The 23,871-nt window shown below is 45.6% G+C and overlaps 1 protein-coding gene across 2 annotated transcripts in view; it reads right to left on the reverse strand.

Moving 5' to 3' along the window:
• Positions 1-23,871, reverse strand: part of SPNS2 (SPNS lysolipid transporter 2, sphingosine-1-phosphate) — a 191,922-nt gene that overhangs the window by 47,941 nt on the left and 120,110 nt on the right. For both annotated transcript variants that reach the window (XM_075589984.1, XM_075589983.1), the window contains exon 3: positions 22,467-22,603. In XM_075589984.1, coding sequence (XP_075446099.1) covers positions 22,467-22,603 — 137 coding nt within the window. The remainder of the gene's footprint in view (positions 1-22,466; positions 22,604-23,871) is intronic.

Here is a 23,871-nt window from a genome sequence, read left to right on the forward strand (position 1 = left end):
GGGCCTAGCGAGAGATCAATGCTGATATATAGTGAGGTGCAGATGAGTGGGGAACCCTGAAGGTAAGGATGAGAACTTTGCAGGTGATCCGAAACTTGATGGGAAGCTAGGAGAGAGATTAGAGGAGTTGACGAGCACAGACTCTTTTAGTCTGTGATTATACCAAAAATCACCGGTGGCGTCGCGCACACGCAGCTGAAAAACAAATTGCTGTAATCAAATTAAAGTAAACATACCTCATGCACCGCGCTTACTGCAAAGCGTCAGCCGCATAAAGAGACATTCAAAATTGTTTTCTTGAGGTTGACGACCGCGTCACGTGAGCGGTTCAGCCAATGAGGACGACCCGCTCACAGCCACTCCTCCCTGTCTCCTCTGCTTTTCTCCTCTCCTTGTCCATCATGCCGCTCGGCGGCAGCGCAGGGTGACGTCACCGGATCGCGCTGCCGCTCAGCGGCATCTGGTTTAATCGTAGCCCTAGGAATAAGTGAAATTATTCTAGCTGCAGAATTTGGGATAGATTGCAAAGGAGAAAGTTGTGCGGCAGGGAGGCCTGTTAGCAGCATGTTACAATAATCCAGAGACGGGAGAGGAAAAGGGCCTGCATTAGGTTATACCGTTATTAAATCCCAGATAAGGGTTTGTGGAATATATGCATGCTGTACGTTATAATGGAAAGACCTTAGTATTTGTTTTTTCTACCAATCATAATCATTCACCAAACAGTTTCACACTTCTGTAGTCCAACTATCCACACATCCCAATTCTTATTAGATGCAATAAGGGCTACTGTATTTATCAAGGACGGCAAAACCAAGAGCAAACAATTGCCCCAGATTTATCAACGAAAGGGAATCTCATGGAAAGTAATGAGGTTTCTTCTTCCTTTGATAAACCTGCCGCAGTTTTTCCCCTACATATTTTCCCCCCAGTTGTTAAGCCAGGATACTCTGATAAACAGAACCCCCTTATAAACACATATCTGAAGAGGTTAAATGGAAATGGTTAAAGAACAGTATTCTAGTGCTTACTAAAGCACAATGTGTTTTATGTATGTAGCCCCCTGTAAACAGCACAGGCTATACATATCTTTCTCCTACTGTGGTAAGTCCTGTTAAGGGCAGGCGCCAGTAGTAATCATGGGTTTTCCCCCTTCACGCCCTGCCCTGAGTGATAGATGCAGGCCCCTGACTCTGCTGCCGGCATGAGACAGAGGGGAGGTCCTGTTGACATCATGAGGGGTGGGGCTGACTATTTAGCAGCCAGCTCCTGTGAGTGTCAGTTAGTCTACTCTAGGATGTCTGTCCTGGGAGTTGGAAGAGAGAAGTAGGTCGAGCTCTCTCCTGGGAGCAGGAGAGATACTAATAGAACTCTGGCCTATGATAGTTGGCGAGCAAGCAGAGCTCCGGTGGGACCAATGCCCTCACCCTGATGAGGGGGTGATGGGGAGTATCTACCCCCGCCCAGAGGGGACCCTCTGAGGTGGGCACTGGGGTACTGAGGCCCCTCACAGACCATCCTGTGGAGTACCTCTTGGAGGAAAGGAGAGGAGAGGAGAAAGGCTGTACACCTTGGGATCTCTGTGTGTGCTGCTACTGCTATTGCTGTTGCGGCTGTACTGCTGCGGCCAAGTTTATTCGAGCATTTGCCCGTTCTTGGCCGCAGCAGTATCCTGGCGCGCGCCGGAGGGTGACGGGCGCGCGCCGAAGCAGCGGAAGAGCGCCCTCCGATCGGGGCGCTCTCCCTACCGCTGCCGGGTCCGCCGGGTCCCCCGGAACCCCCTGCCGCCGTCCCGCGATCGCGGGACACCAGGGCTCCCTCGGGGAGCCCTGGACGCGCGTGCAGGGGGCGCAGGCACCCGATGACGCGTGACCGCGCATCGGAGACGCGCGGCACGCCGAGGGGCTGCCACTTGCAAGCCGGGAAATCTCCCGGCTTGCGGTACTGGCCACACTGCAATAAAGTGTGTCGCCAGTGTATGCTGCAAGGCTGCTGTGTGCCATCTAGATACAATAAAGAGAGACATCGCCATTTACCAAAGACTGTTGTGTGATTCTGGAGCATCCACCCTGGGACCGGGGTCACTTCTTCTATACTGGTCCTACCCCATACCCTGGGAAGGTGTAGAGGATGGAGGCGCTGCAACACCACTAAGAGAATGGAGGCTACTACCCCAGAAGCCTGGTCCTGTTATCCCCCACACCATTGTGGGAGACTCAGGCCCTCCTGTTCCACGCAGGTATGCACCACCAAGTACATGTAGCCAGCCCTCACTACACCCTAGATATGTCAGTTGTGTCGGGGGGGGGTGGGGGGGGAGGGGAATATGGGTTACATGTATCTGAAATGGACTTCAGCTGGAAAAAGCCATAAGGAGCTAGGATAAAAGGAGTGATAACCGTTCTGCAGTGAAAACACGCTAACTGCTCCTATCATACAAAACATACTCAGTGGTTCTGATTTATTTCTCTTGGCTTTAGAAGTTTGTGAATTTATCTTTCTTGATAACATATAAACGGCAGTACATATAGTTAATGACTCACCACACAGTGTTCTGCTGAAGATACAGGCGTGGGTTTATTTTTTCTCTGCATCTCTTAAAGTTCATTATTTTCAAATGCCTGTATAAAAGCACTGCTTTATGGGAAACACGAGAAGCCTCCACATGTTCAGAACACCGCAGGAATAAGGGAGAGGGATGGAGGGAGTGGGGAGAGGAGGGGGGGGAAGAGGAGGGGGGGAAGAGGAGGGGGGGGAAGAGGAGGGGGGGGGGGAAGAGGAGGGGGGGGAAGAGGAGGGGGGGGAAGAGGAGGGGGGGAAAAGGAGGGGGGTGGAAGAGGAGGGGGGGAAGAGGAGGGGGGGAAGAGGAGGGGGGGGAAGAGGAGGGGGGGAGAGAGTGAAGAGATGGGGGGGAGAGAGTGAAGAGATGGGGGGAGAGAGTGAAGAGATGGGGGGAGAGAGTGAAGAGATGGGGGGGAGAGAGTGAAGAGATGGGTGGAGAGAGTGAAGAGATGGGGGAGAGAGTGAAGAGATGGGGGGAGAGGGAGAAGGGGCGAGAGAGAAGAGGGGGAGAGGGATGAGGAGGGGGGGGAGAGGGATGAGGAAGAGGGGGAAGGGATGAGGAGGGGGAAGAATTATAGGGATGAGGAAGGGGGAGAGGGATGAGGAAGAGGGGGAGAGGGATGAGGAAGAGGGGGAAGGGATGAGGAGGGGGGAGAGGGATGAGGAGGGGGAGGGATGAGGAGGATAAAGGGAGAGGAGGTGGAAGAGGGGGGGTGAGAGGGAGAGGAGGGGGGGTGAGAGGAAGAGGAAGGGGAGAGAAGGACATGAGGGGGGAGAGGGAAGAGGAGGAGGGGTAGAGAGGAGGGAGAAGAGGGGGACAAGGGGGTGATAGACGGAGAGGAAGAGGAGGGGTAGAGTGAGAGGAGGAAGGAGAGGGAGGGGGGAGAGGAGGACGGAGAGAGAGGGGGAGAGAGGAGGTAAGGTGGAGGGGAGAGTGGGTGGGTGGGGAGAGAGACTGGAACACAAGTGACATCCATGCCTTTTTTTCCTGTCTAGTTCTGCTAGAAATACAGCACACACAGGGTTAACGTGAATGTAAAAAACCCGATTTTTTTGTGTTACAGCTAAAATTATCTAAGAGTGTGAAAAAGTGAATAAAATGTTTGAACACAAAATTATCTAAGAGTGACCAGGTCTGGATTTATTGGGGTAATTAAGCCATAAAACAACAACCTTGTTTACAGTGAGTTGACACTCCTATAGAATACAGACTCTATTGGTCAGCCAGGCAAAACTTCAAAAGCTGCCTGAGGCTGGTTCTATACTGCCGGGGAGTGCTACGCCGTGTGCGCGCGCACGGCAGTTATAGATGGCGGAGGTCAGCCAGCCCTTCTATACAAGGGCCGCGCGCGCACGGCAGGGAGCAGGGAGCCGACAGACAGCGGGGAAGATGGGGGGAAGGATGATTTTGCGCCGCTACCAGCGCTCAAATGTATGTATGTTTGTATGGATGTGTGTGTGTGTGTGTGTGTGCGTGTCAATAAGTGCTCAAATAATTAACAAAAAAAATAATTATTTATTAAACTTTTTTTTTTTCTTTAAAAAAATCTTATTTAGGTCTCTCTTCACTCACACAACCCATGCACACACACATATATATACACACACACACACACACACACACACACACACACACTACCTGTAGCTCCCGGCTCTATAACAGGGAAAAGCATACGGCACGTGCATGCGCGTGCGCACGGCCGCATGCAGTATAGAACGGGCCTTAAAAATGCCTTCTCAGAGACAAAAAGGTGGAAGAAGGTAAGACCTGCAATTATTCTTGGTGGTGGCAGTGTAATCGAGAATACATTGATGGTGGTTTCCAGCAATAACTCCTTAGGAGACTAAGAATATGATGAAAAAAATATAATTTTACTCAATAGATTACACATACAAAAAATTTGAAAATATTATGCAAACTGGAGCTGTAATTGGACAGTGTAGAAATGCACAGTGTAGAGCTGGACAGTGTAGAAATGCAAATATAGAAATATATATATATATATTTGTGCACTCATTGACGCACACCCATGCACACACATACAGACAGGGTTGCAGACCTGTCTAAGACATGCAAATGAACATACAGTAATATTTACAGTTGGTATATATATATATATATATATATATATATATATAGCAACTGTAAATATTACTGTATGTTCATTTGCATGTCTTAGACAGGTCTGCAGCCCTGCCTTTCCCCATTATCGCCCAGCATACAAGCGCTTCCACTGCAGCAAGGGATTCTGGGAAATGACATGCAAATGAGCACTCAGTGCCACCTTTTGTCTCAAGCTCGTATATTTTATTATTAGCATTAGCAATGTTATTAGTATTGAAGCATCATTTCTTGTAATTATTACCATGTATGTTTTGTCATTTGGATGTAGCACTGAGCACCCCCTGTGTTTTCCTATATTCATGTGCCACAGCCCAGTTGCACTCTATGTGGCATTACATATAGTCAATATTAGGAGGGTGTGGGCGTTTGAGCTTGCTGGGTTTGTGTGTTTAATTAATTTCTGACTGGTATCAGTTGTATGGAGGTTGTGGCACCTCCCCCAGAGCTCACGTCAACTCCCCCTTTTTAATGGTGGATTGTCTCATCTTGCTGCAGGTAATGAATCTATTATGGTTCGTCCCCCTCATACAGAGGTATTGGGAACAAATGCAGTGTAGTGTAGGACTTGCACTTATTATGGTTTACCTTGACGTTTGGTGTGCAAGCTTATGATGTTTTGGCCAAAATTTCTAACTAAAAAACCATATTTTATTATTAGCATTAGCAATGTTATTAGTATTGAAGCATCATTTCTTGTAATTATTACCATGTATGTTTTGTCATTTGGATGTAGCACTGAGCACCCCCTGTGTTTTCCTATATTCATGTGCCACAGCCCAGTTGCACTCTATGTGGCATTACATATAGTCAATATTAGGAGGGTGTGGGCGTTTGAGCTTGCTGGGTTTGTGTGTTTAATATATATATTTATATCAATACGTATCCACAGAACCGCATAGAAAATATGTACAACAAAACAGAACTGCAAAGACATTCTGGTATCATAAAATATATTTTTCATTATATTCTGAGTCGCCTAAACAGATATTGAGATATTGCTTACAGTGAGTGCTGGAACCAACCATAAATGTACTCAGTAATTTATTGGGACTGGGTGTCCCTTTGATATCCGTGACGCCATTTGCCTTAATATATATATTTTACAACTTTTCTTTGTTATCTACGGTAGTGCTGTTTTTCTCATGTAATTCAGCGTAAAAGAGGTGTCGTGTGAAGGGTTTGGGGAAGAAATTGCTAATTTTGAGGAGCCTGCGTGAGGTAAACGAGTCAGCGGATTAGCTGGAAGAATTAAGCCATTTCGCATACCCAAGTCACGGGCTCACAGGTGTTGCATACGTGACAGCAGTGTTAAGGTTTGCATAGCTCAATAGCATTCAATTCATTAAACTTAATGAGGCCAATGTTGCAATCAAGAATGGGAGTATTTAAAAATAAACACGCAGCTCTTAAAGCAGCAGTCTGCATGATGCAGCCAATAGAAGGTTGTGACATCCTATTGGGGACCCCACACAAAAACCTAAAATAGCTCCAACAAGGGGGACCAAGGATCTATTTCTCTGGATCCCCTGGTTAAGATAAAAAAAAACCCTCATTGGAATATAGCAGTCCTCGGTTATCCAACGGAATCCGTTCTGGAAGTAGCGTTGGATAATGAAACCTTTGCAAAGTGAGTCCCATGTTAATCAGTGGCGGTGAGCGTTGGATAACGCATTCAGATAACAGCCCATAGGGTTGCATTGTAAAGCATTGGATATGCCATTCCTTGTAAAGTGAAACGTTGGATAGCGAGGACTACCTGTATTTGCTTTTATGATTTGTTACACATCTCCTAGAATGAGGATCTTATTCACACAGTCATTGTCTCTGTGCCATGTGTTGTAAAACCATTATCTTCAATGACCTTTCAGATTGTGTCACGTTAATGCCTTTAGCCTGTTTAGTTGTGTTAACAATACAGCAACCAAACGGTTAACTTTCAGTTGAAAAATACGTATTTTTCTGACGCCTGTGAAGTGACTGGGTTAACTTGGTGTTGACATTAATGGGCCAATAAAATAACCGGTTTATAATAGTAGTGACTGGTGAGGGTGACTTATGTACCAGAGATTTGACCTGATATAACATTAATGAAGCAATGAAATGTAGAAACTGTGACATGGAACTAATCGCTTCTCTCTCTCTCTCTCTCCACTTCCAGGTAATGGAAGTTACTTGATCTGGACTGTTTTAAACGTGGTTATTGACAGTTTAAGTTTCAGATAGAAGAAATGATTTTTAACCTGTTCTGGTATCCTTATCTGATCCCTTTCCCAAATGTTGCTTATCTCCGATGTTTGATCTTAGCCTGTTAACACCTCTAATTTGCTTGTTGGCCATTTCTTTTGTGTTACTGAACAAACTAGCCCTGATTAATATAATGTGATTTGCTGTATGTATGTCTTTATTTATATAGCGCCATTAATGTACATAGCCCTTCACAGTAGTAATACACGTGACAATCATAATATTAACAAATAATATAAATAACAGGTCATGGGAATAAGTGCTTCAGACATAAAAGTAACATTTAGGAAGAGGAGTCCCTGCTCCAAAGAGCTTACAATCTAATTGGTAGGTAGGAAGGACGTGCGTCTGCAAGGACTTACTACAATATAGGTTCCTAAGACTTGGTGCCCCAGCAATTGCCAAACCAATTGCTTCCATAGTCAACTCTATCCTGTCTGCAGGCCATATCTCTAAGACCTGGAAAACTGCCGGAGTTGTCCCAATCTTCAAAAGTGGGGACAAAAACACTGTCTCAAACTATAGACCAATCTCCCTTCTCCCAATCCTATCCAAAGTCATGGAAAAATGTGTCCACTCTCAATTAAGTGATTACTATACCAAGACAAATTTCCCTAGCCAATTCCAATCTGGCTTTTGCCCCCAAACACTCCACCGTAACTACCCTGCTAAAAGTTTGCAATGAAATCCAGTGTGGAATGGAACAGGGACAACTCACTGGTGCAATATTCCTAGATTTTGCAAAGGCTTTTGATACTGTTGATCATGCTATCCTGCTTAACAAACTCCAGAGCTCTGGAATAGGTAAGCATGTTTTAAACTGGTTTCAGTCCTACCTATCAGGTAGATCCCAACATGTTTCCATATCAGGCTCTAAATCCAAGCCCCTGGATATCACCTATGGTGTCCCGCAAGGCTCTGTTCTGGGGCCCCTACTCTTCTCAGTGTTCATGAATGATCTTCCCACAGCTTGTAAGGAAGCCTCAATACACATGTATGCAGATGACACAATCCTATATGCACACAGCCATAGCCTTTCTGACCTTGAACACATACTTCAGTCTGACTTTTTGAGACTCGAAAACTGGATTTCCCAAAACAAACTGTTTTTAAACACTGACAAGACTGTAACAATGGTATTTGGGACCAAGACTAAATTTTTAAAGCTTCCAGTGACTGAGCTCCAGATCAGAACCAACGCTACCACCACCCTAACTCCTGTCACTAGTTTTCAATACCTGGGCATATGGTTTGACTCCCACTTAACATTCGGAATGCACATTGATACCCTGACATCCAAAACTTATGCCAAACTAGGTGTACTTTACAGGAACAAATCCCCCCTAAGCCTGCTGGTCAGAAAGCTTATCGCACAGCAGAAGCTAATGCCAATGATAGACTATGGAGATATAGTATATGGCTCGGCACCCCAAACCCACCTTAGCAGACTTGACACCCTCTACAATTCAATTTGTCGTTTCGTTCTCCAATGCAACTACAACACACATCACTGTGAAATGCTCAAAGAACTAGATTGGTCATCACTCGAGTCTAGGCGCAAAGTTCACCTTTCCTGTCTTGCCTTCAAATACTTCTGGGCAAGCTACCCATCTATCTGAACAAGCTCCTCACCCCTACCACATGCAGCACTTATCTGAGATCAGACTCCAAAAGACTGTTCATGGTCCCAAGGCTCAACAAAATATCCGTCCGCTCCTCCTTCTCTTACCGTGCACCCCAAAACTGGAACAACCTACCGGAGACTCTCACATCCACCACCAGTTTAAGTTCTTTCAAAACTAAGGCTGTCTCACATTTTAATCTGGTCTGTAACTGTTACATAAGCCTATAACATACATCTTCTCTAACTGTGCATGCAATGTATTGTATATAATGTATACCCTGTTCATTTATGTAACTGTATTTTTAACCATGTATTATTTGTCATATTAACTATGTCCAGGACATACTTGAAAACGAGAGGTAACTCCATAGTCAACTCTATCCTGTCTGCAGGACTTCCTGGCTAAAACATTTTATAAATAAATAAATAAGGGTAAAACGTTATGTATCAGGTGTATAGTATTAGCCGCTGAGCTACCCATATGTTTCATTAAGCACATGTGTTTTAAGGTGGGTCTTAAAAGGTGGATAGAGAGGGTGCTAGTCTGGTATTGAGGGGAAGGGCATTCCAGAGGTGTGGGACAGTCAGTGAGAAAGGTTTAAGGTGGGAGAGGGCTTTACATACAAAGGGGGTAGAGAGAAGACATCCTTGAGCAGAATGCAAGAGTCGGGATGGTGCATAGCGAGAAATTAGGGCTGAGATGTAAGGAGGGGCAGGAGAGTGTAAAGCTTTAAAAGTGAGGAGAGAAATATAGGAGGAAATATTCGAGGCAGCGGCCACAACTCTATATGTACTCAGATAAATGAAAATGCTTATAAAGTTTTATATAGGGGGTAACTAACCCCAGAATGTCTAGCTAAGATATATCCAGGTATGTCCCCATGTGTCCTAAGGCACCAGTGTGCAAACTGGGGGGGGGGGGGTGCGACCCCCAGGGGAAGCGCAAGACTGACTGCGGGGGTCGCGGTGTTTACAGAGGCCCCGCGCGCTTCCCAAAGGCACTTAAATTAAGTATTGTATTTTTTTTTGTATTGTATGTCTTTATTTATATAGCGCCATTAATGTACATAGCCCTTCACAGTAGTAATACACGTGACACTCATATAAATGTAGCCCTTTTTCTGACACGCTAAAGCGACTACGGGTAACTGCGCGCACCTGCGGCTCCAGGAGATATGAGCCTCCGCTAGCTGGGAGCCTGGGGTAACACTTATAGCGCAGCGCCTCCACTTACCCAGGATCCCCGTGATGTGAGATTCCCCTGGGCAAGAAACATATACACACACATGTATGATGCAACCAAGTTTACTATATGCACAATAACCTTAACACTCTATCATATTAATACAAACGCAGCATATAACCCAACACATATCCTATAATGCAATATAACTTTAACGCAGCTAAATGATAATGTCCTTATAACGTGAGTGGCTCGGCCACGCTCTTAATGAGTATTGTCCTGTACAGTAGTGAGTATGTCCGGGTCCCGCCACCGCGTGCCCCACACACCGTGTCCTTGCGATAGTAGTTAGAATAACTCAGTGTATTAGGCCTTTGGTCACTCACTAGTGTCCTCAAAGAGTTACGCCTAAGGCGGGATCAGCGCCTGGTGACCGGTGTTGGTGCACTTTACGTAAATACCTTCCGGTCACGGCGGTTACCAGTAATGCTTCGAAAAGGATCAGCCGAATCCTTGCTTGTCTTTGATGTCTGCAGTGCAGCTGTCTGGTCCCAAGCAGCTCACCAGCAAACCTGCTCCGCACGCTTGTCCCTAACTGTCTACACAGTAAGGTGACTGATTGCTACCACTATGGGCGTCCCTACAGCACAGCAATCTACTGTGACTCAGGGTTTCTCCTAAGGGCCTGCGGGGTCAAGCTAGCCTATGCAGGCGGTTCACAGACCCCCTGCACGCATACACCCTCCTCCTTTACCTTCCAGAACCCCTCTGTCTAGCGTGACCTCTCCCCCACGCTTCCCTTTCCTGTCCCTCTAACCTTCTGATTGGTTCTTCACATCAGGTGACTGCCCAGGAGCTCATGGGAATTGTAGTTTCTCCACGGAGCCTCTCTGCCTAATCTGCCCAGACACACAGCTCAGCTATTGCATCACACTGCCTGTCTCACTCTGCTAGGGCACACTGCAACACTGTTGCAAACACTCCACAAGCTTCTCACTGAACAGAGGCAGCACAACAACAGGACACACACTGAACACACATATGATGTTCCTACCACATCCTTACATTCTCCCCCCTTGCAGAATCCAACGTCCTCGCTTGGGCTACACCTACATAACTATACACAGAATGTTATATAATAAAAATGCAGTTCAATTATATAACTTAGCACATTCGCATTGGCTTTATACGATATTGCACAATTCTGTGAGCATCACAATCACAGATTGGATTTTGCTCCGAGACCACTGCTGAGCCTCATAATGGGGTGCCCCAAATTGATCATAAGCCATCCTCATTGGAGGTTGACTAGCTCTTTGGCTTCTGCGAATTTGCTCTTCAGCTACCTCCTCTGGAGAGTAGCAATTCCCATTTGGCAGTTCCAACTCTGCCCTTGAGGGGCTTGATAAGTCTGCAAAGTCTCTTTGTGGCACAAAGCACGGGCTCTGCGGGTCTAGTGGCTGGCTCATGGGAGTCAGCGTATCTGTCGTTGGACCAAGGGGCTCTTTACCCGTAGCTCCTTCGGGAGATGCCCCCGCGGCCGGAAGGCCCCTTTGAGAGGTTCCCTCCATAGGATTCTCAGAGGTGGCATTTATTACAGTCTCTAGGCCATCCTCTGTACTTTCAGTTTCTCCATCAATTGAAACAGTGGGTACCTCCAATTCGTTGTCCCCTACTTGAGGTATGGGGAGTAGGTGATTCCTATGCCACACCTTTACCCGGCCTTCGGAGTCCTTGATGCGATATACCGGGAGGCCAGGCATCTGTGATTCTACCTCATACACCCCATCTCTCCACCGATCAGCCAGTTTGTGCTTTCCGGGAATGCCTAAATTACGAAGGAGAACAGCATCCCCCGGGCGAATCTCCTTATGTTGCACCTTGTGGTCATAGCGCCTTTTGTTACCCGCATTTAATTGCGCCGCCGCCTTTTCAGCCAATTTATAGGCCTGCTGCAGGCTGTCCTGTAACCTCTGTACATAACGGAAATGCGTTCTGTTGGATACCCCATCGGTAGATATCCGCAGTCGCACATCCACAGGTAGTCGGGCTTCTCTCCCAAACATTAAGAAGTACGGAGTATACCCTGTAGACTCGTGTCGAGTACAGTTATAGGCATGCACCAACGTCTCCACATGCTTGCTCCACTCCGTCTTCTGAGAGCCTTTTAATGTCCCCAGCATGTCCAGCAGTGTTCGGTTGAACCGTTCGGGCATAGCATCCCCTTCTGGGTGGTACAGGGTAGTCCGTGACTTAGCTATGTTTAACAACTTCAACAGTTCTCTAATGAGAGTACTCTCGAAATCCCTGCCTTGATCAGATTGGAGTCGGTTCGGTAATCCATAATGAATGAAGTATTTCTCCCACAATACTCTAGCCACTGTCACTGCCCGTTGATCTTTGGTGGGGAACGCTTGGGTGTACCTTGTATAGTGGTCTGTAATCACTAGTACGTTACCGATGCCCCGGGTGTTTGGCTCGATACACAAGAAATCCATGCACACCAAATACATAGGACCAGAGCTTTTCAGATGGGCCATGGGGGCCGCCCGTGTGAGGAGTGTTTTCCTCTGTATACAGCGGGTACACCTTCGGCAATGCATTTCCACTGATTCTCTCATTTTTGGCCAATAGAACCAGTCCCGAAGTAACCCAAATGTCTTGTCAACGCCCAGATGGCCATGATCATCGTGAAGGGCCCGGAGGACCATATTTCTCAGACTTTCAGGCAAGAATAGTTGTCGCCGATCGGGATGATTGTGGTATGGAATGACCCGGTACAATAGGCAATTGTCCAGTTCGAACTTCCCGAACTCATTCAACAATAGCTTCACCAGTTCTCTGGGGGCTTGCTTAAGAATAGAGGGGTTCTCTTGCTGCAGAGCTTGGCGAGCTAGTTCCACCACTGGATCTTGGATCTGGTGTTGCACCAATTCTTTCCAGGAAATGATTTTATCTTCGGTAATGTTCATTCCTTCCCGACCTCGGTAGGCCCGGGGAATGGCTCGGGATTGACACCCTAATGAATCAGCTACTCTTAGCTCTGAGAACGCCACCTGATCGTTGACCACTGCTGCTAGCGAACATAGTGCCGCCAACCACCGGTGACCTGTCGCATCCAATTTGGCGGACGTGTTCATGTAAGTCATTGGGTTATTATCTGTCCTGACTTCAAACTGTACCCCATACAAGTAATCATGTAGCTTATCCACTACAGCCCATTTGAGGGCTAGAAACTCCAGCTTGTGGACAGGATAGTTCTGTTCGCTTGGAGTTAAGCTTCGACTCGCATACGCCACTGGGCGGAGCCCTGTGTCATGTTTCTGGTGCAACACTGCTCCCAGGCCACTGAAGCTGGCATCCACGTGTAGAACGTATTCTTGGTCGGGGTCGGCATAGGCCAGCACTGGGGCCTGCGTTAGGCTGGCTTTCAATTTCAAGAACGCTTGCTCACAAGCAGAGGTCCATTTCTCTCCAAATGGTGTTTGTGCTGTGGTGGTTTTCCTGCCGGTGTCCTCAGGACAGATTTTTAAGAGATTATTCAGGAGTTTAGCTTTGCTGGACTAGCCCTCCACGAATCGCCGGTAGTAGCCGCAGAACCCCAGGAATGTTCGAAGTTCTTGAACGTTGTTAGGCCGGGGTCAATTCACCACTGCCTCTATCTTCCCTGGGTCGGTGGATATCCCTTCAGCTGATACAATGTGACCCACGTATGTCACGGACGTGTGGCAGAATTTGCACTTATCCAGGGACAGTTTCAACCCCTCCTTTTGAAGTCGATCCAACACCTTCATCAGCCGCTCCTCATGCTCCTCTAGCGTCTTTCCGAACACTATAATGTCGTCCAGGTACACCAAGCATTCTAGACTGCGGTAGGAGTTGTCTCGGAAGGTCGGCGAAGCTCGCCCCGACGCGGGGCGCTCCCTGGCGGCTGCAGACGCTTCCAGGTCCTCCTTCTTCGGGTTCGCATCCCCGGGCGCCTCAGTATTAGCATCCGACTTCCTGGTGTCTTTAGCCGCAACCACCGCCTTCTTTCCCGGGGTCAGCTCACGCCTCAGTAGCACAGTCTCATGGGCCTGAACCCAATCCATCAAGTCGTCGAACGCCAGTGCTTGCCCCGGCGTGAGACAGCCGCTGACGCGTATAGACACCGGGTGCAAGGGGAGGAGTCCCCTCAGTAGCTGGGTGGTGCGTAGTCTGTCGGCATCCATCTTCTGCACCACCCCCTTCCTCACCAGGGTCCACAGGTCCAGATGCAACCGTCGAAGGAAGTCAGACACCATCTCTCCTTCTTTCTGGGCCAGAGCATGGAACCTGGCCATTAGCGCAAAGGCATCCACAGGAACCCCATACACTTTGGTCAGGCAGTGGATGATGCCAGCCGCGTCAGCATCTGGGTGGTCATCCCGATAGCAGTGCACCATGTGGGATGCTGGGGCCCTCAGGCATTCAATTATGCGCTGCCTCCGGACGGCATCTGTGCATGACCATTCCGGTAGTACCTGTTCCGTGTGGTCCAGCCAATCCTCGAATCCGACTTCTCCCAGGGGAGTGGGGTTGTCCCCAGAAAACGCCTTCAGTTTTCGGTATTGGAGGGACTGTGTAGTCTGGTGAATGGCTTCTGCTAGCGCAGGAATGGAGGCGTTATCCGGCAGGCTACTCCCAGCATGTGAATAGGCGTCAAACCTTGACAGGCTGGTTCTGCTAGCCCAGCATTAGAGGTGACAGAAAAGGCACTCTCCATTTCTTTACAGATGTTAAGAAAAATGTATGATAAGTAAAATCTAATGCAGTTCACAAGGATAAAACATATAGATTTGTAGCAGGCATAATTATGTGTATGCAGCAATATCAATATGACAGGATGTCGGAGTTGCATATGTCAGATATTTGTTCCCTTCCTCCAGACTAAAAGTTGCATTAGCAAAAAAAATGTCTATGCCTTTGGCAAAATTATACAAATGCAAATTGTGAGGGTAGCATTATTCTAGGGGTTACATGGAGTGAGTTATCGGGTATTTTATACTCAATCATTTGAGCGTAAAATCATTCTCTCTCCCAGCCATAAATGTCACAAAAGATGAATGAGTGAGAGATAAAACACACCCACAAAAGGTTGGCCTGTCCTGGTCACACAGTCAATGTTTGGAGCATAAAAACCATGCATTTGGGTATCAAAAATAGAATTCAACATAGGAACGTTAAACCCATAACACATGAGTTCTCATATCTTCAAACTCCAAAACCTCATTGCAGGGAACTCATTGTTCGTTGGTAACGTATTTGGCTGTTTGTATGTATTCCTGTTTGTATGTGTTCTTGGTGGTGGCAGCGTAATTGAGATGTTGTGTGACGGTGTTTGGGTAGATACTGCTAATTTTTTAGTGCACTGCTGGGAGGTAAATGAGTCAGCAGGATAACTAGAGGTTGTAACCTCTTTCACAAACACAAATCACGTTCACACAGGTGTGGCGTTCTTGACAGATTGCAACACAGCTATTGTATTGTGGGGTTTGTGAATAAGTCCCAGAGTGAGATGTTTTCATTTGCATTAAACACTTGGTGTACCTAAATTCCTCTCTTATCATGCAACGTCTCTGCAACCTTTCATGTACTGTACGTACAGGTCACAAATGATCTAGAAACATAGAAGTGACACTAGATAACAGCCAGTTGGCCCATCCAGTCTGCCCATTCTCCTACTTGCACTGAAACCTCACACCCCATTTAATCCCTGGCTCTTTTATATTTTGAATACCGCTGTATCCATTCCAAGAAGTTTTGAATTGCTTACTATGAATGCTGATGCTTACTATATAAGCCTCCACATTGACTAATATATATATATACAGTGGTTGACAAATCACCAAAAAATCTACTCGCCACACAAAAAAATCTACTCGCCACCTAGTACCAAACGTGTGCTGCCTGGGCCAATATTTACTCGCCCGGGGGTTAAATCCACTCGCCCGGGGCGAGCAAATGTATAGGTTTGTCGAACACTGTATATATATATATATATATATATATATATATATATATATATATATATATAGTTGGTTAAGTTATGGTGGGTAAAAAAGTGACAAGTGACAAAAACCCTCCACAGCAAAGCATATAGCAAATGGAAATATTACTGTATGCTCATATATATATATATATATACAGGCATACCCCGGTTTAAGGACACTCACTTTAAGTACACTCGCGAGTAAGGACATATCGCCCAATAGGCAAACGGCAGCTCGCGCATGCGCCTGTCAGCACGTTCTTAACAGCAATGCCGGCTCCCTACCTGTACCGAAGCTGTGCGCAAGCGGGGAGACTATAGAGCCTGTTACAAATGCGTTATTTACATCAGTTATGCACGTGTATGACGTTTGCAGTACAGAACATGCATCGATAAGTGGAAAAAAGGTAGTGCTTCACTTTAAGTACATTTTCGCTTTACATACATACTCCGGTCCCATTGCGTACGTTAATGCGGGGTATGCCTGTATATATATATATACAGGCAAAATAGAAATATTACTGTGTGCTCATTTGAGTGTCCCTGCCTTTCACCATTATCACCCAGCACACAGCACTTCCACAGCAGCAAGGGATGCTGGGAAATTACATGCAAATGAGCACACAGTGACACCTTTTGCTTCATATACACACACTGTCTTGTGAAACAATGGAATGAAGCACTCCTCAAATCTGAAATTTTACAAAAAAAATATATTTATTTAGGCTAAATACCTAAATCAATAAATATATTTATTTAATAACATTTCAGATATGATGAGTGCTTCATTCCATTGTTTCACAATTACTAATTGGATGATCCATCGCTGGGAGCGGGGCAGGTTTGTGATAGCACCTGTTTCTTTGATTTTTTTGTAGTTTACATTTCATTATGATAGTGCTTTAATCCAGGAAGGTGTATAATATTATACATATTTATACACACACAGTGTGGCAGGAAGGTGCTATGATGACCGGAGAATTACACCCGGTGCACAGATTGGATAAACATATGTAACACAGTTTCCCCCCCCCCCAAGAGATATTGCTACTGGTTACTGCTGTTATGCCGCGGTCATACCTGTGAGGGTCCAGGAGAGCTGAGTGGTCCACGATGGTGTGGGGAACAGGACAGGCTTTTGATGTTCAACTCAGGCTGTCAGCGCCTCCAGCGCCAGTATCTCCAGTCAGTCCCCCACTAGAGCAGATTTCATCCATACCTCTACCCAAATAGACAGAGCTCAGGCAGGGGTATATGAAAAGGGATGCTTTATTTGGCACACTGCAGATGTTACACAGCGGATGCAGATTGATGACAGAGGGTCCCAGGCCTCTGGATGGTGCTGGGCTCGCTGTTAGTCTTGAGGCCTCTGATCTCTCTGACTCAGTCAGCCCAGGTGGGACTGACTGGCCTGACTCAATCCCAGCCGGGAGGACCAGCACACACATCCTCTCCCTAGGAGGAGTGGAAGAAAACTCCTATAATCTGGGCACTTCCTCTCTGAGACTCCAGAAGGGGAGGTCTGTACCACTATTGACTATACACAGAACCTTGTGGCACCACCTCTTCAGTCACTCATAGTCAGCATGAGGGGGGTCAATGTCCCCTAGAACATCCTGTAACTAGCACGAACTTACGTGACAGGAGGCAGAGAGGCAGGCTGGACTAGCCAGGCTACACATAGAGTAAGGATGTTGGCATTCATAGGGATTTACGGGGAAAAGATTTATTATTAACAATTGATGTTTCGGTCCTTTGGCAGGTTCCTTTCTCAAGATGCTGTAGGACCGAAACATCAATTGTTAATACACCATTTAGATATTCCTCCAAGGAGAATTTTTGGTTCAAAAAAAAATGGCCCGAACGGCTTCCTCGTACAATAATGAATACAAATATGGAATAAGGCCCTAACTGTGTTATGTATTAAAGCCGTAGTTACATTAACTCCGTATTATTACTTGTTTCCTACATTGTTTTTGATTTGCTGCCTAGATTCCTGTTTTGATCTGAAACGCACATGGTAACTTCTGTAATCAAAATGCAGCCGGAGAAACGTGTTGAATTCTGAGAATGCCATTCGCCCGAAAGACTTCCACTCAATGAAAATGTTAAACTGGGAGATTCACACAAACTAAACCTGAGAACCTTCACAATTAATGAACAATTAGCTGTCATGTGCGCTGAGTAGCTGTTCTGGGGTGTGAGAAGCTTAAAGTAGGAGTGTAAAAGGATGTATGGAATCCAAAATTGAAACTCATTATTGAAACAGCCTATGGCATTATAGACATTATGATAATAATTTAAAAACAGCATCGCCTTTTTCAACAGAAGGGAACATTTTTGGAACGCTTTCCTTGTTGAGAGAAACGTTGCATTTCTAGGTGCAGTCGGCAAAAACATGAGCGAGAATGCAGATGAAAGGTCATCAAGACAGGTGCAATGTGTAATGAAGCCGTTGTCGCCAACCAGCCAGCCAAAGGGCTTAAGTATCTCCTCTTCTTATAGTCTTCCCTCGTCCTTTACGGTAGCCCTCGTTGCCCTAGTCTCACCTACTAGAACACAACAATGCAGCCACCCGGAACATGCAAATATTCAAGTGAACAAGTAAGTGGCTAATATGACTTCTAATGCTGAATTAGTTTGTTCAAGAAATTAACCTATGATTTTTTTCATTCAAATATAGCACTTGGCCCAGAAACTTGCAATGACTTCTCGGGGTCCCCGGGTGGTCATCTAATCAGTAGAGGGCGTCCTTAACTGGTCTTAAAAGGCTACACACTATTATAACTTTTTTTGCTTACAGTTTATTACTAATTTTAGGATTGTTTCATTTTGACTGCAGTACTTTCAGGAAGCAAACGTCGAGCTTATTCCTCTACTTGCGGCTCCAAGGAATGCGAGCGACAAAAGCAGCATCCGCCATGTCCCCTAGGACTGTCTTACCAACATGAGACCCAGCGGCGGATTTGAAAATCCGCCTCCCCTAGGCACTTAGCGGTTGCCGCCTCCTCGCTGTCGCACCCCTCCTCCTTCTGAACTGCAGTGTCAAATGACTGCGCGGACATCACCAATGTGACGCTGCGTTGCCATGGTAATTTGACGCTGCGACAACACGTTTCCTGGCAACGAGATGCCGTGTGATGTCACATTGGTGACGCCCATGGTGTCATTTGATGCTGTGATTTAGAAGGAGGAGGAGGGGAGCAGATAAGGAGGCGGCCGCAACAGCTTAGTGACTTTCCATCAGGCCCAAGAGACCCAAGAGTGCGGCAAAACTATATGGGGGTGGACATTTTTGCCGCCCTAGGCCCGGGCCTAACGGGAAATCCACCATTGACGAGACCCCAAGTTTAAGAGATATCGCACCCTTTCCAGAAGTGGCATTTCCTGTTGACACGGGCCTTACCCCAAATGTTTTGTAGCAATATCTTTCTAATTTTAAGAGGGGGAATAATTATGGAGGTGCTAAAAACAGAAGATTACACTGGGTTCCAATGCACAACAGGTCCTACCCATGGCTGCAGTACAAGTCATCAAGAAAAGTAGAAAATATAAAGGGGTGCATGGAAGTGAAAGGTGTCTGTGCTGTACCCCAGCCAGTGTCCCATGCGTTCCTGAAGACCTGGCAACAGACAGATTCGGTCAGAAGGATGGGACACCGTGAGGAGCTCCTTCAGCTGCAGGGCTCTACGTGGATGCCTACATTACCAAATGGAAGAGATGCCTCTGACCCCAACCAACCTGGAATTATCACCAAAGACCATGGACAAATGAATGCTTTAAATCAAGCTTCAAACATTTGATGCACATCACGTTGCCAAAAGTAGTTTTAATGCAGAAATCCATTATTTTTTTTAACAGCAACAAAACCAGGGGGTCCTGCAGGACTTATCTATGCTATTTCTGGCTCAGGGGACTCCCTGTTCCTGAGATATTTACTGGTTCTTCTGCTCATCCAGAGGAGAGAAAATAGGCGCCAAATGTTGACCATTAGGAAGTCGTTATGTCATAATTCTTGGCCAATAAGAAGTCACTACATTATCATTTTTGGCTTCATATTTGACGGACATTTAAATTCTCTCAGAAAACACCGTCAGCTACAACGATGAGTATTTTAATAATCAAGGTAAAAATAGTGCCGTTTAACTCTCAATAACCCCCCAGTTTCAAAGCTGTCTAAAAAAAATCAATTTCCAATTCTGGTGTGATTGCTAATTTAAGATCCTTAGACTTTTTGGAGGCAGACAGACAAACGGCAGCAAAATGAAGGCATTAGAGACTTGAGGTGGGTGTAACATTAATGATGTCCCTGGAATGCAGCAAAGCATACTAAATCTCTGATAGATGACAAAGCCTTAGAATGTCTTTGTGACATTGAAAGTTCTAGTTAATCTCAATAGGAATGCGACATCTGTAACATTTCAGCCTCTTGTGGCCCGCATTTTCTGAAGCTGTTATGTCATTATTGTTTTATGAGAAAAACTGACAGGTTGAAACAAGAAATGTAAGTCCTTGCTGCAGTAAAGCTAGTGGAATTATAGTGTGGAGCAATTAACAAAGCAGGTGCTGTTATGCAGAGCTCTGCCGATTCCCATCCGTGCAATATGAAAAGTTAGCTTTCTATTTCAACAAAAATGATATGACCTGGCTAGTGTGTTGCCTGCCGAGCATGTGACCTAGTAAATAGTTGTAGATGATGAGCAGCACAGCTGGAAAAATCCAACTTCAAACTTGACCGGAGAGAAGGAAAGAAGCGAGCACTCCAAAATGGCAATAAGGTCTGGTTTATTGCAGGCTAGACAAACAATAACAGGACCGCACGAACGCACCTACGCGTTTCGTGCAACAGCACTTTATCAAGGTGCTTGATAAAGTGCTGTTGCACGAAACGCGTAGGTGCATTCGTGCGGTCCTGTTATTTTTTGTCTAGTCTGCAATAAACCAAACCTTACTGCCATTTTGGAGTGCTCGCTTCTTTCCTTCTCTCCGGTCAAGTTTGAAGTTGGATTCTTCTGGCTGTGCTGCTCATCATCTACAACTATTTACTGGAATCTACCATTGGATGGACTGCATGCCCCTGGTGTCTGGAATGTCCACAGAAGCACATAGGTGAAGGGCCGCAGTGACCTGTCATATATGTATATGTACACCTGTGCAACTTTATTTCCTGATTTGTTTATACTTGGTTGGGTGTTTATTATTGTGTTCAATTTGTGGTTGTCAAGTGGACACCACTAGACACATATCCCTTCCTATTGTATATTTATTCATCTCTCCTGGACACTCCATTGTCATCTGGATTATTATGCTTATTATATGCTACAAATGGCACTCTCTCTAATTATTGCAGCATCACACTCTATCTTACTGAGCATGTGACCTAGCCATTCATTGTGCATGTACGTGTGGGTTTAAATCTGCAATATTTTTACCAATTTATACAGTATCCAATTATCCAATTACAAATGAAAAACACTTGTTCCAGAGATATTCCAGATTGGAAAATATCAAGCAAAAGAACACATTTTATTTCCATTTATCAATGATAATTTTCATCCAATGTTCACATACGGTATAAATGTGATAAAGTGAATAAATACCCATGGTATCACGTATATTTTAACGCAAATTCTATAACTAACATGTTAATACACATTTTCTCCTAGTGCTGAGTGATAAATACACCCAGTGGTATCACGTTTTTTATAGGATCCATTAGCACAGTATACTATATATAGGGTCATGTTTATTAAGCAGTACCAAGTCATAAAGCACCGCTACACAGCCGATTCATGTGTAACTCTCCTTGCCCGGCTCTAAACGAGCGTCGGTATATAAATATATGGCTGAGCTCAGTCCCTTACACCCTGTCTGGGTGCTGGGTCCGTGCAAGCTGGGCGTGGATATGTAGATAAAACAATGATGGGCGCCAGGAACTTTTATTATAGTACAAACAAGAGCTTTATTCACATCCGTTCATAATGCTCGCCATATAACAGACAGACTTGACTTTAGACATTAACCGGTGTCAAACAATATGGTTGCTCTGTGCTTCTTCCCCTGGTAGCTCTTACTCCTACGCTGGGGAGGTACTTATGCTTGTTTCCCTTAGTATTTGTTAGATTAGCAATCTCCTGCTTAGCGTCTATAATGCCCTCTCTCAGGTGGACCCTTGTTGGGGGACACACACTATTCTCTGGGATCACTATCCCATTTCAGTGCATGGCATTTTTAGTCAATACTTGTCAGATCGGGAGTTTAGGACCTTCCCGTGGGGCCAATCCGATTATCCTCCAGAGCTAATACTCTGAGAACTCCCTGCTGAGCACATGCTTGCGCCTCTTCTGGCCAGAGAACAATCTTGGGCCATTACTATTGGCTATAACTATATAGGGCACATTCCATAACTGACAACAATAAATGGTTATACAGGACATCCTTAATACACAACTATACACACAAACCTATTTACAGAGCTCACAGTGAGGCTTCAGTCTCAACACCGAGGAACCTGTTTCTAGAACATTGGGTGAAGTTATATATACCCTTCTATCTCCCTATAGTGACATCACTGTTCACAAAACATAAGAAAGGGCTAACCCTTTCTGCATAGTCATCCTGCATCACGTGATGGAGAGGGGGTAACCTGAGCAAACCCACACAGTTAACCCATTATACCAACTAGCAGTCCCAAAAGTGGGGTCTACACATGACTTACCTGTTTTGTAATGAAGGAACTTGAAAAGGTGACAGCGGACCAGAAGAATATCCCACAGCTGAGAATTACTTTTCTGTTGAAACGGTCTCCTAAATAGCCGAATATTGGCGCTGCCACCATGAAGCTACAGATGAAAACTGCCAAAAACAAAAAAAGACAAGTCAAAATACTTGAACAAGAATACATCTTTATAAAAAAAACAAACCCTCGAATATACAGCAGTAAAATGTACCCAAAGTGTAGGGAATCATATTACTAATCCTGGGAATATACTGTATATATATTCCCATTTAAAAAAAAAATATATATATATATTCCGATCAACTGAATGGGTTGAAACATGGTCTTATGAAGACCAAAAGGTATGCTCTGGCTGAGCACCATATGCATTTGCCACCCAAGAAAGGTATAAAAGACGATTTACAGGTGTCTAGATGCAACACTCATGACTCGTAATAGAAATAAAAAAACAGCAATGGCCGCACGCTTCCGGGAGAGGGGCTATTCGGCCAAGGACATCAACTTTGCCTTGCAAAAGGTTGGACAGGTTGATAGGGGTGAACTATTGACACCTTCGTCAGGCAGACCGGTGAGCAACAGGCTCAATATAGTCAGTACATTCAGTACTGCTACTAACAGCATTAAGCGCTGCATTCGGGGCAATTGGCGCATCCTGGAGAATGACGAGAGGATTGGTGCATATGCCAGAGAGCCACCTCTATTCTGCTTTCGTCGGGGACCAAACATTGGCGACATGGTCACTGGATCTGACCCAATAGACAAATATGCCACACCCACCACTTGGTTAGCCAAAAAACCTGGTTCGTACCGCTGTCATGGTTGTACCAACTGCAACTATATGCAGCTGGGCCCTAGCTACAATCACCCGCATAGTGGCGCACCGATTAAAATCAAACAACCACTGAACTGTGAGTCAAAATTCGTGGTGTACTTTATTAAGTGTCCTTGTGGATTGCTGTACATCGGGAAGACTGTTAGGATGCTGAAAGAACGTATGGCCATGCACCGTTCAAACATCAGAAAAGCCCTACTGAGTGATGCCGCTGATATAGATCTGAAGTGTCTACCTGTGGCTAGACATTTCAAAGAAAAAAGACACACACTGGCCACACTTCGTTGTATGCCTATTCTGCAGGTTCCAGTCCCCCCCCGTGGGGGTGACAGGGGCAGGACCTTGCTTAAACAGGAAGCAAGGCTTATTTATGAACTAAGAACTATGACACCTGGTGGCCTAAATGAGGAACTTTCACTTAGCTGCTTTTTGTAGCTGTCTCCCTGCTTTCATTTAATTCTGCATTATGCCTTTTATATGTTTGTCACTCATACACTGTTGCATCACTCCCTCTGCACTTTTGCACTTCCTTTGTCCTTATATATTATGGTG

The sequence above is a fragment of the Ascaphus truei genome, chromosome 3 (assembly GCF_040206685.1).
Source record: "Ascaphus truei isolate aAscTru1 chromosome 3, aAscTru1.hap1, whole genome shotgun sequence".
NCBI lineage: Eukaryota > Metazoa > Chordata > Amphibia > Anura > Ascaphidae > Ascaphus > Ascaphus truei.